This window comes from Paramacrobiotus metropolitanus, unplaced genomic scaffold (assembly GCF_019649055.1).
Source record: "Paramacrobiotus metropolitanus isolate TYO unplaced genomic scaffold, Prichtersi_v1.0 Parri_scaffold0000012, whole genome shotgun sequence".
Taxonomy (NCBI): Eukaryota; Metazoa; Tardigrada; class Eutardigrada; order Parachela; family Macrobiotidae; genus Paramacrobiotus; species Paramacrobiotus metropolitanus.
Window position 1 is genome coordinate 871,422 of NW_026570232.1, and position 12,507 is coordinate 883,928.

At 42.6% G+C, this 12,507-nt stretch overlaps 4 protein-coding genes across 4 annotated transcripts; 1 reads left to right on the top strand and 3 right to left on the bottom strand.

Moving 5' to 3' along the window:
- The first annotated feature begins 790 nt into the window (after positions 1-790).
- Positions 791-2,702, top strand: LOC129584007 (uncharacterized). The gene is made up of 4 exons (XM_055476087.1): positions 791-1,747; positions 1,854-1,916; positions 2,132-2,248; positions 2,349-2,702. Exons 1-4 carry the CDS (start codon positions 803-805, stop codon positions 2,478-2,480), a joined length of 1,257 nt encoding a protein of 418 aa, XP_055332062.1. The 5' UTR covers positions 791-802; the 3' UTR covers positions 2,481-2,702.
- LOC129584009 (uncharacterized) lies at positions 2,702-5,216 on the bottom strand. Its single transcript, XM_055476088.1, has 3 exons — positions 4,375-5,216; positions 3,421-3,857; positions 2,702-3,270 (listed from the first exon to the last, which is right to left on the bottom strand). The coding sequence occupies exons 1-3, from the start codon at positions 5,015-5,017 to the stop codon at positions 3,121-3,123; spliced, it is 1,230 nt and encodes a 409-aa protein (XP_055332063.1). The 5' UTR covers positions 5,018-5,216; the 3' UTR covers positions 2,702-3,120.
- Positions 5,217-5,797: 581 nt separating this feature from the next.
- LOC129584001 (nucleolar transcription factor 1-like) lies at positions 5,798-9,560 on the bottom strand. Its single transcript, XM_055476077.1, has 9 exons — positions 9,028-9,560; positions 8,860-8,943; positions 8,547-8,705; positions 8,056-8,286; positions 7,363-7,473; positions 7,017-7,283; positions 6,752-6,934; positions 6,118-6,282; positions 5,798-6,059 (listed from the first exon to the last, which is right to left on the bottom strand). The coding sequence occupies exons 1-9, from the start codon at positions 9,253-9,255 to the stop codon at positions 6,006-6,008; spliced, it is 1,482 nt and encodes a 493-aa protein (XP_055332052.1). The 5' UTR covers positions 9,256-9,560; the 3' UTR covers positions 5,798-6,005.
- Positions 9,561-9,815: 255 nt separating this feature from the next.
- On the bottom strand, positions 9,816-12,120 carry LOC129583986 (store-operated calcium entry-associated regulatory factor-like). Its single transcript, XM_055476059.1, has 5 exons — positions 11,832-12,120; positions 11,498-11,707; positions 11,277-11,371; positions 10,968-11,065; positions 9,816-10,595 (listed from the first exon to the last, which is right to left on the bottom strand). Exons 1-5 carry the CDS (start codon positions 11,908-11,910, stop codon positions 10,055-10,057), a joined length of 1,023 nt encoding a protein of 340 aa, XP_055332034.1. The 5' UTR covers positions 11,911-12,120; the 3' UTR covers positions 9,816-10,054.
- Between the last annotated feature and the right edge of the window lie 387 nt (positions 12,121-12,507).

The window sequence follows — 12,507 nt, forward strand, 5'->3', positions numbered from 1 at the left end:
AATGACTTGTACGAGTACTTGTAATATGTATGCGGCAACAAATCGAATCGCGACGTTCCCCGTCCCTGCTGCAGAAACACACACGGTTTACGACCACGGTAAATTACTTTGGTCACCTTAATGAACAACACCAGTCGGACATCTGTCAAGGAACTGCCCACATTTTACGTTGTCGAAACATAAACGTCACGCAATGTTGCCACAACATTTACAAAGGCATGCCTACCGCAATTTGTTGTGAACAGTATATATTGTCAACATCGTTACGTTTTTTAAAAAATTATCCAGCACACCGTTTGAAATAACCGTATTTTAAAATTAGTATTTTGAAGCGGCTCACAAGTCAGCTGTGGGAGCTAGGCTCAGCTAGCATAACTTCGTTTTCGATAGTACTACGACGTTTGCGACAAAGTAGATCCTTTGCTGTAGATGTCTTTGCAGATCCTTGTGGATGCGTTAAGCTGTTTGATGTTGTACCGGAAATGACGTAAAAGTTACTTACTGTACTGTTATCCAGATGCAGCTAATGCAAGAGGTCATAAATAATTCATCAGAAATACTGTGCGTAAATAAATCAAAATGCATCTTGCATAAATATTCTGTTTAATCAACGTGGAGTTGACATCCAAAGAAGTAAGTTACATTAGATGGAACAACTATCTCCTACGTACCTATTTTAATCGATCGACTGCATTATTCTACAGATCAAGTAAATTTCAAAATCTGTGTTATTGCAGTTGTCACATGCGGTACCGGTCCCATTTCACCGCGCAATACGAGTGCGCGATCATATACAGCGACAATGGAAAACTTAATTAACATCCCGTTTTTCCCCTTAATTAAATTCTTCCTGGGCTGCAAAACCCAAAGTGCCTGGTGTTGTGTATTACGCCATTTGATTCCAGTGATTTTTCTAATCATATTCATCATTGACTTTGGCGACTGGATCATTAACGGCGAAACCAACAGCATCCAAGGCGAACCGCACCGTATTCGCCAAAGCCACATTATCGCCATTCTCTCGTACATGAACAGTCAATTCAGCTTCCTCCTCACCTGCACTATCCTTTTCGGTTTCGTTCTAAAAGCCCAGCACCTGATAATGGCAATCGAACGAATGATATCCGCCCATCTATTGTGGTTTGGACTAAAGGTCAACAAAAGGTCACCGGTGATATTCCTGGGATACATGGGAATCTGCACCTCCGCACTGGCATATGTGACGGTCTTTGTTGGACAGTTGTGTATGAACGTTGGTACCACCCAGCAGCGAGAAATGTGGAAACCGGTCAAGTATTTCGTATGGCGACCGCCGAATTTGGTGTGGGATGCCGGTTTTCATTTGGTGTGGTTGGTGGCGCGTCTTCTGCCGTTTCTCGTCTACATTCTGTATTTTCATCTGGTTATGCTGGTCATCCAGAGTGTGGTGAAATTTAATAGCCGACTGCAAAGCACCATTATTGCCGTACAGCAGGAAATAATGCATTTTGAAGAAGGCTTTAGAATATTGAGAAAAGAGGACACCGAAATTTACACCATTGTTCAACATCTTAGTGATGGGTTTTCCTTTGTGCTGGGAGCGGGAATATTTGGGCATTTTCTCATTATCTGCTCCATGACTGCACAAGCCTTCTTGTCGGACGATTTTGCCAATGTCTGGGAGTATGCACGGGAAGTGCTGCAAATTTTGCCATCAGCTGTTATTTTACTGATGTTCTTTCTCACCGGCACCAAATTGCATGAAAGTGTAAGGACATAAACCCGCATAACTAAACTGCTCTGTCTGATTGTCAACTTAACTATACTATATAAGAATGTGTTGGTACAGTGTTACACGAGCATTCATTTTGCAGTGTTCGGAAACCATAGCTTTGATTCGCGATTTGATCCTGGCGCATCAAGACTGCCGACGAAAGGTAACCAAAATGTGTGCATATGTACATATATACCGAAAATTAAAATTGAAAACGCTACGCCAGCTTTTTATATTCCTTTTAAATTCGTTTACAGTAATATAAATATGCGGTACATAGTATTCAGATTTCAGCCTTTATTTATACATCCAAATTTACGTTTTATCCAATAATCTGTAATGTTGTTAATATTGCATCATAAAACACTTTCATATCAGATCCCGTTGTGGACGGATGATGCGAAACTTATCACCTTTCTATACAAAATCAGCCAAAGATCGGGATCGCTTATGTTGGCGGGTTTCGCCCATTTAACACGAGGCACAGCCGCTACGGTAATGAAAACATTACCTTTGGATAAGATTCAAATAATTCTGTACTTGTCAGTGAATTCCAATCATTGACCGTACTGACGGTACTGTATTAATTTTGTAGTTTCTTTTTGCCTTCATTGGCTACCTATGTTTCTTGATCGAACGATCGGAGCACTACAAGACTGATGAAAAGCTGACCGGAGCTCTGAAAGGGAACACAACACTCGGACACTTGGAGAGCAGTAGCGAGTGATAGCGTTCTTCATATTTTGGTACATAATAATTATTTAGTGATATTCCGCGCCGTTAATTTAAAAACAGAACAGCAATAAGTGCAGCAATGCTGCAAAAGTCTATAGTTCTATAAACATGTATACTTCTACAAAGAGTACACTGCATCAACATTCAAGCGCTGATTCTTTTAACGGTAAAACTCAAAGATTGTTGCTGTGTGTCATCAATGCACAAGTTTTTATTAACTGCAGACAAGCATCCAACGGCAATACATAAAGTGGGTATTTAGAGTATACATAATCTGCCACGACAAAGCAGTTCATCTTACGCTTAAAACTAACAAATCCTAAGAATTCTAAGAATTCTAACAAATTCTTTTTAAACAATAACAAATATTCAAAAGAGGAAAGAACGCAGAAATCTAGAGTAAACTGTGCCCGAACAATGCAGAGATCAGAAAGAAAAAATACATTCATATCATGTTTCAAGTACCACAGTCTGTAAGAGGCAAAAGCCATTAAAATTACAGAAAGTGCTAGTTAAAATTTAAGCATTAATAATATATTTAAAAAAGTCCCATATAAATGTCGATAGCACAGGCTTAGCTAATTAACTAATTAACAGCTGCATCCACTGATTCTTAGTTTTCTCCCGCACAATCAGCTGCTCTGTTCAAGGCTGTAGAACGTTATCTGACCGCTGTATTCGCTGGCCGCTACCATACGCTGATCCAGCGTGTATGCCACACACTCGACGCGCTGCGACAAACCTCGGGCAGAGACTTGACCTTTCTTGGCATTCCGTTTCTCCTACTCACCAGCAGAACAAAACACAATATTCGACATTCAGTGTTTAATGAAATTATGCAACCACTGCATTGCGGACATAAACGCAGCTTATAAACTATGAAATATGTAGGTACATTCGCGCCGAACATATTCCGGTCGTGCACGGGTTACCTCTATTCCTCTTGTGGGAGCGCATATTTCGGGCCACTCGAGAAACATGACCGGGTTGCCGAGCTTGGTTCCCTTGGAATTGAACGGATCCCGAATACAGTCAAACTTTCCAAACCAGTCTGGCTGATCCGACGGAATACCGACGGCTAACGGATGACTGTGCTCCTTCCATTCCACCCTGCTCGACTGCTGGCCAACAACAAGCGACCAGATAGCGACTCTTTCCTTTAATCGACACACGAAGAAGAAATTATCAGATTTCTCAATATTTATCCACCGCACACTGTTCAATTCCGTCTCGCACTGCGTGGTGAAATCCGGAGCGGGTATGATAACAGGATTAGCCGCCACGGCGTGCGGATTCGCAGCTGCCGCTTGCAAAGCAGGGTGCTTCCCACCGAACAGGCTCCATACCTTTATTCGATCATCTCGCGATCCTAAATATAACACGCAGAGAAAATATAAAAACACTGCCATCACCATGCTCATTTATTTGGATTCGTAATTCTCACTCCCACAGCCACTAGTTCTTAAAATCAGCGATTAGGAAGTAAATTCTTATTTATCTGACTTGTTTCCTTGTTCCACATTACGATGATGCTGTCGGCATTGCAATAGTAACGTCAACTCACTTCATCCCTGTGAACTAATATATCAGCAATGTATAAATATACTAAATAAATAAAAAACAGAGATATAATAATTACAGTGAAATATCTATATAATAAGAAAATACAGATTCGTCAAGCACCACTGCGTTCAGCATGAGTTTGCTTCCTAGAGCTTAGTGAATCATCAGATCAACGATTGGTATCATGCATACGATCAACGATGCAAATCAGGAGTAATTGCAGTAAAAACGGATGCAACAGAGGTTTTAATCCGGTTTGATTTCCATGAATATTCAGCAGCAGCATTGACAATAATAATAAAAAGTATTACTTTGTATCTCACCCGACACGAAAAATCGCCCGGACGGATGCATATCCAGCGTGATAATTTCCTTCACATGACCGCCTTGGCCCTTGAACAGCGCCAAACACACCAGCAAACGCACATTCCACAAGCGGACGGTGAAGTCATCCGATCCGGAGAGGAGAAACGGCGCCTGTTCCTCGCAGTAGGCCAGCGCCGTCACGGCACCCGTGTGCGCCGCCAGATAGCCCATCCGCACAGGTCTGACCGTGTAGTCGATGATGCGGATATATCCATGCCGTCCGCCAACGGCCAGCGCCGACCACGTGCGCTGTGTCAGGGGATCCTTCAGCCACTGCACGGTGTGTAGATCTTCCATGCGGATGCTGTCGTTCTCCTTGTTACTGTGCGGGCCACACGCGACTTCGGTTACAAAGAACTCGTGCTGCTTGGTCGTGGCAGTCGCCGTCAGTCTGATCACTACAATCTGGTTGCCGGACACCGCAGCGAGCACATGGGAGTAGGTGCCTAACAGCTGCTTCGGTGGGTGTGGATTGAACTGCAAGGCGGAGAAGTAGAGAGGAGTGTTTGGTTGGCTGTCCTCTTCGGATGAGGTTTCGTCGGGGAGGCAATTCCAGCTGATGCTCAAAGGATTTCCCGTAGGCTTCACTACGAGAGCCATTATTTTGGCCAGAAAAAATGAAATCGCGGCATAAAAAGATGCGTTATCACGCGGATAAGCAGATTAGCGCGTTTCTTTGATTCCGTAGCAGGCGTGGCCCGCGTAGCTACAAAAAAAACTCCTGCGACGGAGCAGAGTTAGCTTCGCCCGTTCGCCGCTATCCAGTATGCACTGGCCGTAGCTGGTGCCGTGTAGTTTGCTGTTCCTGTGGTCACAGGGAACGCAGATACAGGTGATGATATCAAATATCTATATCTATACAAATATCAAATATCTATACAGTAGAAAGTACGTACAGAAACAGTACTACGTACTTCAAATTATTTAATATGTCGTACATCTATACATCAATAGTAATAACTAATAAGTACTTACTTAATAATACAGTTTAGAGTTTAAACCTTCTATTCATTTCAAATTCTCATAGAAATTTTTGTATATCTATATATAATGTACGGTACTAGTCAAAGTACGAGTGCTCAAGCTGTATGATAAATAAGGAATATCCGTACTAAATTGATTCCGATTTTTTATGCTTATAAATTATCTATACAACGTCATATTATACTAACAAAAAGTATTAAAAACTGCGATATCTGAGGACGTTTCCTCCCGATCAATGCGCCCATCTCGTATCGTTCTGGAGTATCTTTTGGTGCATATCTATATAAAATTATAAGTGCGGTGCATCGAAGGCAAAGCTTAAGGAAGATGGCCCGGTACATTGCGTCAAAAATCAGATACATACTAGTAGTGTACACTAAACATTCGCTTTCGCGCTCACCGCTATTATTTCGGTTATTCTCGGTAGATACCAACAGCATAACCTAACTACACGCACCAAAGAGTGTGTTCATTGACAAATGTAACTGCATTACAAATTTACAATACTGAAAAATGGAACTAAATAGAAACAACAAACAAAAATACCAAAAATAACAATAACACTGTGAAGGCCACCAAAAATGTACACTTCTAAATGCATTTCTTAAAACAGTTTCTTTTTGGACAAAAACCGTTCAGCTTTCGCTTGATAATTCACCTGCAAAAGCACGCTTCGAAATATATATAACATGCAGTTATCGAAGGATCATCCTCACCTTTTGTTCCTCAGACAGGTCTTCGTAACATTTTTTCAGGAAAACACTGATCTCTTTTTCCGTCGCGTAGGGATGCTCTTCTTGTATCGCGTCCTCGTTGTCATACCTTACATATTCTAGAATCTTCGCTTCCAGGGCTTTGTCAGCTCGAGTCTTCTTTTTGGCCTGCAACAGATTCTTGCCGTTTAATGAAGCTTTCCAAAGATGCAAGGACAACTCCCAAAACAAACCAATTGCGGAAAATCATTAAACTAGACGGTTTACAGTCACTAAGGGCAGGTGGAAAACACTTCAAATGTCAAAGGTTGTTCGTATAACATATTTGGCAATTTGATTCCCAATCGGTACAACCTCGAACCTTTTAAAATCAGATGAAAGAATTATTGCTCTTATAAATCACGAGTACTGTACAAGGAGTAAAATACAATGCCCTTATATATTCGGATTTGTTCGCTCTGCACTTATAACATAATATCCTCTATCACCATGTGATTCCGATAATATACGAATGCGTCCATAAACCATGCAAAAAGGAAAAAGCATTTACTATTCTATCAACCCACAATTTTGCCAGTTAATCAACGTCTCACAATAAGTCACAGCCCACTCTATTCGTAATACATGATTGTCTTACCGAATTAGTGACGTCGTTGCTATCATCGTCGGAGTTAAAAAGGCGCACCATGGGCCGAGGTTTACTGTTCGACTGCTTCCCGAGTGGCATCGCTTGCTCCAGTATACGTCGTTCTTCTTCTTTCCGCTCTTCGGGAATTTTTTCAAGATACCTTTCACACTGCTCAATATACTCCTTTCGCATCTGGATTGCAATAAGGAAAAAACGAATAAAACAACTAAGATCCACACGAATTCGTTGCGCATGCCTGTCATTTGGCACTCACCTCCTCCAACTGATTCTGATACTGAATTTTTTCATCACTATCTAGGTTCTTCCAGGCGTCAGACGCCGCTTTCATCCATTCCCTGCTGTTGATGCCCGAACCCCGTTCACTGAATTCTTTACAAAACAGATGGTAAGTATTCTTGTATTTCAGTTCTGGACGTCCCAGAACGTGTTTATATATTTGTCGTTCGTCGAGGGTTACGCGGTTTCGTATGGGTTTAATGAGAACTTCCGGATGCTGTCTCTTGAAGAGTTCCAGTTCTTTCTGGAAAAATGCACAGTGAATTAGTACCACTCAAATACCAATAGCCAATGTGCACCGCGATCGCTTCAAGCCTTCGTACATCGTAGCGCTGTTGATCTTCGAGTGCCATCGTAATGAATTTCGCCTTTCTCGTGTCTTTCAATGCATTCCACTTTTCTTTGAATGCTTCTTTCCTTTCCTTGGACAATTCCTATAAAACGACAACACAAACCTTATGAGAACGTCATAAGTATTTAAAACAACCTAAAAGTTTCCGTTTGTGCCAGAATGACGCATTCGGCATAATTACTACAGCAAACAAGCCACACCATCCAGCACAATATCAACCATCGTACAATATGTGTCGCCATTCGGCAACAATGGGTACGGGCTAATAATGTCTGTAAGGGCAAAAGCTGGATACTTGATTTCGTTCAACAGCCAATGAGCAGATAATAAATTTGCAAAAGGTGACGAAACGTTCGACAAGTTGTTCAAATTAAAGATATTCGTAAAAATCGCGAGTACATGAAACAGCAGCAGTGAAGTTGCACAGCATGCACTTCTGTTTATATTGTATTCGCATTTACCGTATGTGCGCTACAATTATAACAAAATGTACGAAGCTTGCATGGGATTCCGCATATGAAGGCATCCATAAATTATCCAGACAGCAGCCGGTATTCTATTCTACGAACTATTCTTACGAGTACAGTACATTAATAAATCATGTATCATCATTCATCATATAGATACATGCACAATTTCCTTTGAAATCTACTTGTAGTTGTACCGTTTCGCCTTCTGCCATTTTCTTCCGACAATAATAGTCGAAGGCAAACAGCGGCTTCCTCGGTTGTGGAGCTCTGAGCTCTCTCTTTTCCGCGGCCTTCGTTTTCCTCCTTTTTTTGCCGGTACCGTTGGGAAGGAGCGCGACCGCGTATTCGGGATGCTGCACAAAAAACTCGCTTCTCAAGGCGGTATACTGCTCTTTCTGTCTCGCGTAGTCATCGTCCCATTCTTTCTATAAAAAAACGCCATTGCTTCCACATGTCACCAATAAGTTTTCCGAATGGATACCAAAATCGCTAAGAAAACACAAGTTAATAAAAATTAAAACTGGAAATGCAAGTGTGATATCCGAAATGTAACACGTCAATGTTAATAAAAACCCCACACAAAAATTGCAGTGACGCATAAGAACCAAACTCAAAAATCTCCATAGCAAAAGCCACTGTTAGCCTGTAATATGCAGCAATGCAAACACAAATCGTCTAAGCTCACTCTGCTTTCCGGTGCCAGTTTGTCATAGCGTTGTTTGATTTTATGAGTAAGTTGGGCGATGCCCAGATCCGGATATTTTTTCCTCATCTTCCGCATGATGGCATTTTTATAATTCATAAATGCATTCATCGGGTGCTTCGGGAATTCAGGATGATCTTGCTAACACAGAAGAAAAATAGCGAGCTGAATGCGTTATGTAGCATATGTATCACATTATTAGTTACCACAATATTACAGTAATACAGATTATCGCTTATATTATACAAATATTCGAATTTCAGTTAACATGTTGCAATCTAGTGAATCTACTTACTGGCCGGAGAATACTGCTATGTGGATCATTAACCCACGCTCTCGCATCTGTTACCAGTTCAGATAGAGTTCGATGTTTGCGAATCTGCAAAGATATTCCAAATGCAACGAATAAGCCACCAGAAGCGCACAAAAGCGAAAACTGCTTGAACAGCAAGCGCGAAGTTACATGGTCGTTCTGAAGAATCTTCTCAAACTGGCTCCGGCAATCTTCAGCAGTGCGGTTGCGGACTGTTAAGGTGCTCCAGTCTAATTTGTTCAGCCGTTTTTGGTAAGAGACAGAGTCTTTCTTGGGCAGAGCTTGCACCACGTTGGCCATGAGCTCCTCAACATGCGACACTGGCCAATCCAGCACCGATCGCTCCGTTGGCTCATCCACTTCCATCTTGAACGACATATTTCAACCAGAATCAACACAACCCCGAGAACTTGGATATTAAAAACATCGATAAGCCGAATCCAGATTATTACTGCTCAAAGTTAAGGAATATAGAAACTTTTATCTCTTTGCACTTCCAAGTCTTGCACTGACTTGTATACTGACGTAAGCGCATCGGCTTCTCTCAGGCGTTTTGCAGCAGCCCAGAGGCGGTAGCAACGAACCCTGCGGGGTAAATTTTGAAACATAATAATCGTAAACATAATAATTTTGAAACATAATAATTGTGGTACTACTCGTAGTATCAATAATTTGGTCCATTTTTTGTTATTTTATGCGGACAGACCGAGGCAGATGGCTTGCAAATACATTCTAAGCTTATACTTATCATTTATCAACGATGCAAAATAATCAGGTGCCCATATTATAAATACATATTTGCCAAGACAACTGCTGCTCACAGCCGATTAACGCAAACCCGGTATAAAGTGCTATTGCAAATTGCAATTGCGTCTACCGCCAGCCTTTCCCATGCCAACGCAAAACTGTGCTTTTTGAATGCATTGCACCCACAACCATCTTGCTTCGCATTTTTGTCCAGTCAGAGGCAAACACGAACAACCGAGTGGCGAAGAATGCCCAATTAAAATAGTAAACGCGTACTACGACACAACTTGTGAGATTCTTTTAAACCAGCAAAAACGAATTTCAAACACTAAAATACAATTGTAAACCAAAATCACAATTTTCTCACAAGCTGTCAAAGGCGTAAATGCAGCAAAACTTTCACATGCACTTAAATAAGAAAAAGGGTAAATTATCTTCTTCGCGTTCCACCGAATCCCGAGGCTTCCCGTGATCCACTAGAGCCGGTAGAGCTCGTGCCGCCTCCGAATCCTGAACTGTACGACGTCGAACTGCTGCCATAATCGTAGCTGGGATTGTACGGCGGAGCACGATTGTATCCCCCACCAAACCAGCTTCCGCCCGTATTCCGGCGTCCAAACAAATAACCCAACCCCGCACCCGCTCCCATTCCACTCCAAAAGCCCGGACCACCACCTCCACGAGCCCCGGCGGTTCCGGTATTGCGATTGGCATTACAGCTCTCGCCCGGAAAGGCTGACGAATCGCCGGGATAAGGCGGTGGAGCGCCGTAGGGACGGGAAGAAGACCCGAAACTGGAGCCCCCTCCGGAGGAGGGATTGTGGCCGGGGCCTTGCGGATGATCCGAGTTGGTGGTGGAGAACTGCCGCTGAGCCACACAGGTTCGGTAGATTTTGTAGATAAACCATATCACGCCGATGAGGAAGAGAGTGCTGATGTACCAAGGTGTTCTCAGACCATCTGTTGTTTTACTGCAATAATTCACGAGATGATTAGACAATTCCGCTTAGACAATCTGATGCAGCCAGCTTGTAAAAGTACTAACAACGGAACAGATCTTATTATCGTACGCCGAAAACAGCATTGACTATAAATTTAATAATTATTTAGATGCGCGTGTAATTACCCATTCGGTGGTGATAAACCAAGTTATTTCTTTACCACGGTCATCCTACTAGAGCACTCATTTTACGATTAACGCAGTTGCATTACTGCGCACAGTTAGCGATCGTACAAACTGCCGCGAAACGCGAACAACACAACGTACAAAATAATATAGGCATTTTATAACTTCTATTTTAGAAACTACAGCGCTGGCACTCTGTCGAACAATTCTCCCTTACGTTGTCGGAGACTTGGCATATGAATACGAAGACTGATGAGATCCCTGTGTTTTGCGATGCTGCACCCCTTCTTTCGTCAGATCCAGCGTATACTCCATCTAGAAACCAAACTACTATGTATGTTCGTATGATAGAAAACTCATTTCCACCGGGCACCCGATATTCTCTTGGTGGCCTAATCTGAACAGTCACATGCCAAAAATATCACTGTTTCCAGCCTGCTACTCTAATTAACATTTCTTCACAACAGAGTAAAAAATACGTTACAGATCTACGTAAATGCACGAGCAGGCCCTATATGGTACGTACCCCACAACTGCCTTTCAAAACGTATGGATCTTCGGGATGTTCATATCCTTCGCAAACGACTTCGATTTGTCCAAATCGGAAGTCATTATCCATATCTAAAACGAGCGAGAACTGTAAGAACACAGTAAACACAGCTCTGCATTGCAAGACAATCAGCCACAATGGAAAATTCCTTCGTCGTTCGAATGAAAATACTACGAGTATATATAGACAGTAGGCACCTGTTTTGCATTCCCACTGCACATCCATTCCATCGGAACCCCGGTTGTAGCACTGCACAGTCTGCGGAACAAACGCACTACATCCCGCCGTACCACCGACACAGGCCAACTGCGGAACAGCACGGGTTCGTCGTGCGGCCGTCATTTTTCCCTGGTGCAGCGTCAGAGTCTGCACGTCGCTCAACAGGACCCGGTCGTTAGCCTGGCGCCCTGCGATCAAAAGCATGACAGTCACATATCGATATCAGTGATCAGTGAGGCTGCTGGATTCCGAAGAAAAATGAAAAACGGTAAGGGTTGAAGAGAGCTAGAACTAGCGTAGGCTTACGCTTACCCCATTGCTGAGCGTTCCCCAAAGAAAGGGATGAGAACACCATCAGGAACATAAAGATGCTGACCAACAGTCCAGCCATCTTGTGACTGTACTGCTGGAGCCTGGGACTGTGAACTTCACACTCTGTTTACAGTTAACACAAATTATTTCGAGAAAACCCTTGATGTACAGATCATGGATCAAGATTCAGCACATAAAACAAGAGTGACAAAAATGAAACAGAAGAGGAAGACAGATGATAAAATCTCACTAATAATTATAAGTAACATCAAATGATTCTAGAAGGCTAGAAAAGATCAAGAAAACGAAAACAACGCTGTGGATTTTCGCTCTTTTGGGATTGGAGCACGTGTTTGTTTAGAGGAGGGCAAAAGTTATTCATAGGCCTTGTCCCGAATTCAAAGCGAATCTCGCTATGGTACGGTTGCTCAACCGCACGAGGTGGCTGTATGCAGTGGCCACGCCTACAGATACGGTACGCGAAGCCACCTCGCGAGGTGGAGTTGCTGTATCGCAACGAGATTCGCTTTGAATTCGAGACGAGGCCATAGACTCGAGTCACTCGACTTCAGTCCGCTAGTGTGTTAGTGCAGTGTCACTTTTTCTCATCGATCATCGACGGAAATGCTTCCCAAGCTTGACTCTCGTTTGATCACCTCTGTGTTAATAAATCTTC

Coding starts and splice junctions, on each gene's coding strand:
- LOC129584007 (XM_055476087.1), top strand. CDS start 803: ATGGAAAACTTAATTAACATCCCGTTTTTCCCCTTAATTAAATTCTTC. Junction 1,748..1,853: donor GCACCAAATTGCATGAAAGT/GTAAGGACATAA, acceptor TTCATTTTGCAG/TGTTCGGAAACCATAGCTTT. Junction 1,917..2,131: donor ATCAAGACTGCCGACGAAAG/GTAACCAAAATG, acceptor CTTTCATATCAG/ATCCCGTTGTGGACGGATGA.
- LOC129584009 (XM_055476088.1), bottom strand. CDS start 5,017: ATGGCTCTCGTAGTGAAGCCTACGGGAAATCCTTTGAGCATCAGCTGG. Junction 3,858..4,374: donor CGGGCGATTTTTCGTGTCGG/GTGAGATACAAA, acceptor TGTTATATTTAG/GATCGCGAGATGATCGAATA. Junction 3,271..3,420: donor CTCCCACAAGAGGAATAGAG/GTAACCCGTGCA, acceptor GCTGGTGAGTAG/GAGAAACGGAATGCCAAGAA.
- LOC129584001 (XM_055476077.1), bottom strand. CDS start 9,255: ATGTCGTTCAAGATGGAAGTGGATGAGCCAACGGAGCGATCGGTGCTG. Junction 8,706..8,859: donor ATAGCAGTATTCTCCGGCCA/GTAAGTAGATTC, acceptor CTTCTGTGTTAG/CAAGATCATCCTGAATTCCC. Junction 7,474..8,055: donor AAATGGCAGAAGGCGAAACG/GTACAACTACAA, acceptor GTCGTTTTATAG/GAATTGTCCAAGGAAAGGAA.
- LOC129583986 (XM_055476059.1), bottom strand. CDS start 11,910: ATGGCTGGACTGTTGGTCAGCATCTTTATGTTCCTGATGGTGTTCTCA. Junction 11,372..11,497: donor GCAGTGGGAATGCAAAACAG/GTGCCTACTGTC, acceptor CGCTCGTTTTAG/ATATGGATAATGACTTCCGA. Junction 11,066..11,276: donor TTTTGAAAGGCAGTTGTGGG/GTACGTACCATA, acceptor TTTGGTTTCTAG/ATGGAGTATACGCTGGATCT.